Here is a 1,079-nt window from a genome sequence, read left to right as displayed (position 1 = left end):
TTACGTTACTTAACAGCCAGTAACACAACAACTCGATGTTTCATGTTTTTCACGCAGTCCACTCCTAAAGTGAAGGGTTTGTCTAAGAAAGAAGGGGCCAAGAGGAAGATCAACATGAGCGGCTACATCCTGTTCAGCAGTGAAATGCGAGCGGTCATCAAAGCCCGACACCCGGACTTTTCCTTCGGGGAGCTGAGTCGACTCGTGGGCACAGAGTGGAGGAACCTGGAAGCCACCAAGAAAGCCGACTACGAAGGTCGGGATATAAATTTGACGTGTAATTCCAGTGTTTATTCAAACGTCGTAGCCCTCGTCTCTGTGTTTGTAATTACTTTGGTGTTTTGTCTCAGAACGCGCCGCCAAAATAGTGGAGCAGCAAGAACGGGACAGGCCACCCCAGAAGCAAGCATCTCCCAGAGCAGGTACCCCAGTAGGGGCAATGATGGGAGTGGTGCCTTCGCCTAGCACTATGGGAATGATAAACCAGTCCATGACACCTGTGTCAGGTAACCCCTCTCAGAGACAGCACGAGTGTTTGGCAACAAGACAGCAGAGCATTGAGGCAGGACTATTTAATCCTCTGGTTTTCTAACACATTTATTTAAACATTTAGTTTAACGTTCACCAAGCTAAAGATTCTTATTTTGCACTTATTCCATATTGTTCTTTGTTTTGTTTTTTTAACTTTACCACTGCCTTCATGTTTCACAGTGCATGACGTTGACTGCATGATGATTTTATTTGTTTGAGTAACTTTTTAACTTTCATGCTTATTTTCGTGCTAACTCTTCATTAACTTTTTTTTTGCCCCTTTCACACTATTTATCTAAAGTAACAACTAATCTGAGAAACATCGAGAAACAGGTGTAATGTCGAGCGATGGCCCAGTGAGGGCGCCAAGAATGAAAGTTCTTACAGTCAGTTTTTATTTTTATTTTTAAAGATAATTCCAGTCCAAACCACATCAAATTCTTCTATAGTAACAAAAACTATTGAATTTGAAACTATCGTCACGTTATTCATAATGTAAAAAAAAAGGGATAAATTAGATTTCATTATATAAATAAATAAATAAAACA

The 1,079-nt window shown here is 40.5% G+C and overlaps 1 protein-coding gene across 1 annotated transcript in view; it reads left to right on the top strand.

Annotated features, from left to right (window-relative positions):
* Positions 1-1,079, top strand: part of pbrm1l (polybromo 1, like) — an 11,009-nt gene that overhangs the window by 8,347 nt on the left and 1,583 nt on the right. The window contains 2 exon segments of the mRNA XM_025060039.1: positions 17-256; positions 351-506. Coding sequence (XP_024915807.1) covers positions 17-256; positions 351-506 — 396 coding nt within the window.

The sequence above is a fragment of the Cynoglossus semilaevis genome, chromosome 11 (assembly GCF_000523025.1).
Source record: "Cynoglossus semilaevis isolate Cse_v1.0 chromosome 11, Cse_v1.0, whole genome shotgun sequence".
Lineage (NCBI taxonomy): Eukaryota > Metazoa > Chordata > Actinopteri > Pleuronectiformes > Cynoglossidae > Cynoglossus > Cynoglossus semilaevis.
Note: the sequence above shows the minus strand (reverse complement) of the source record. Positions and strands in the feature narration are given on the sequence as shown.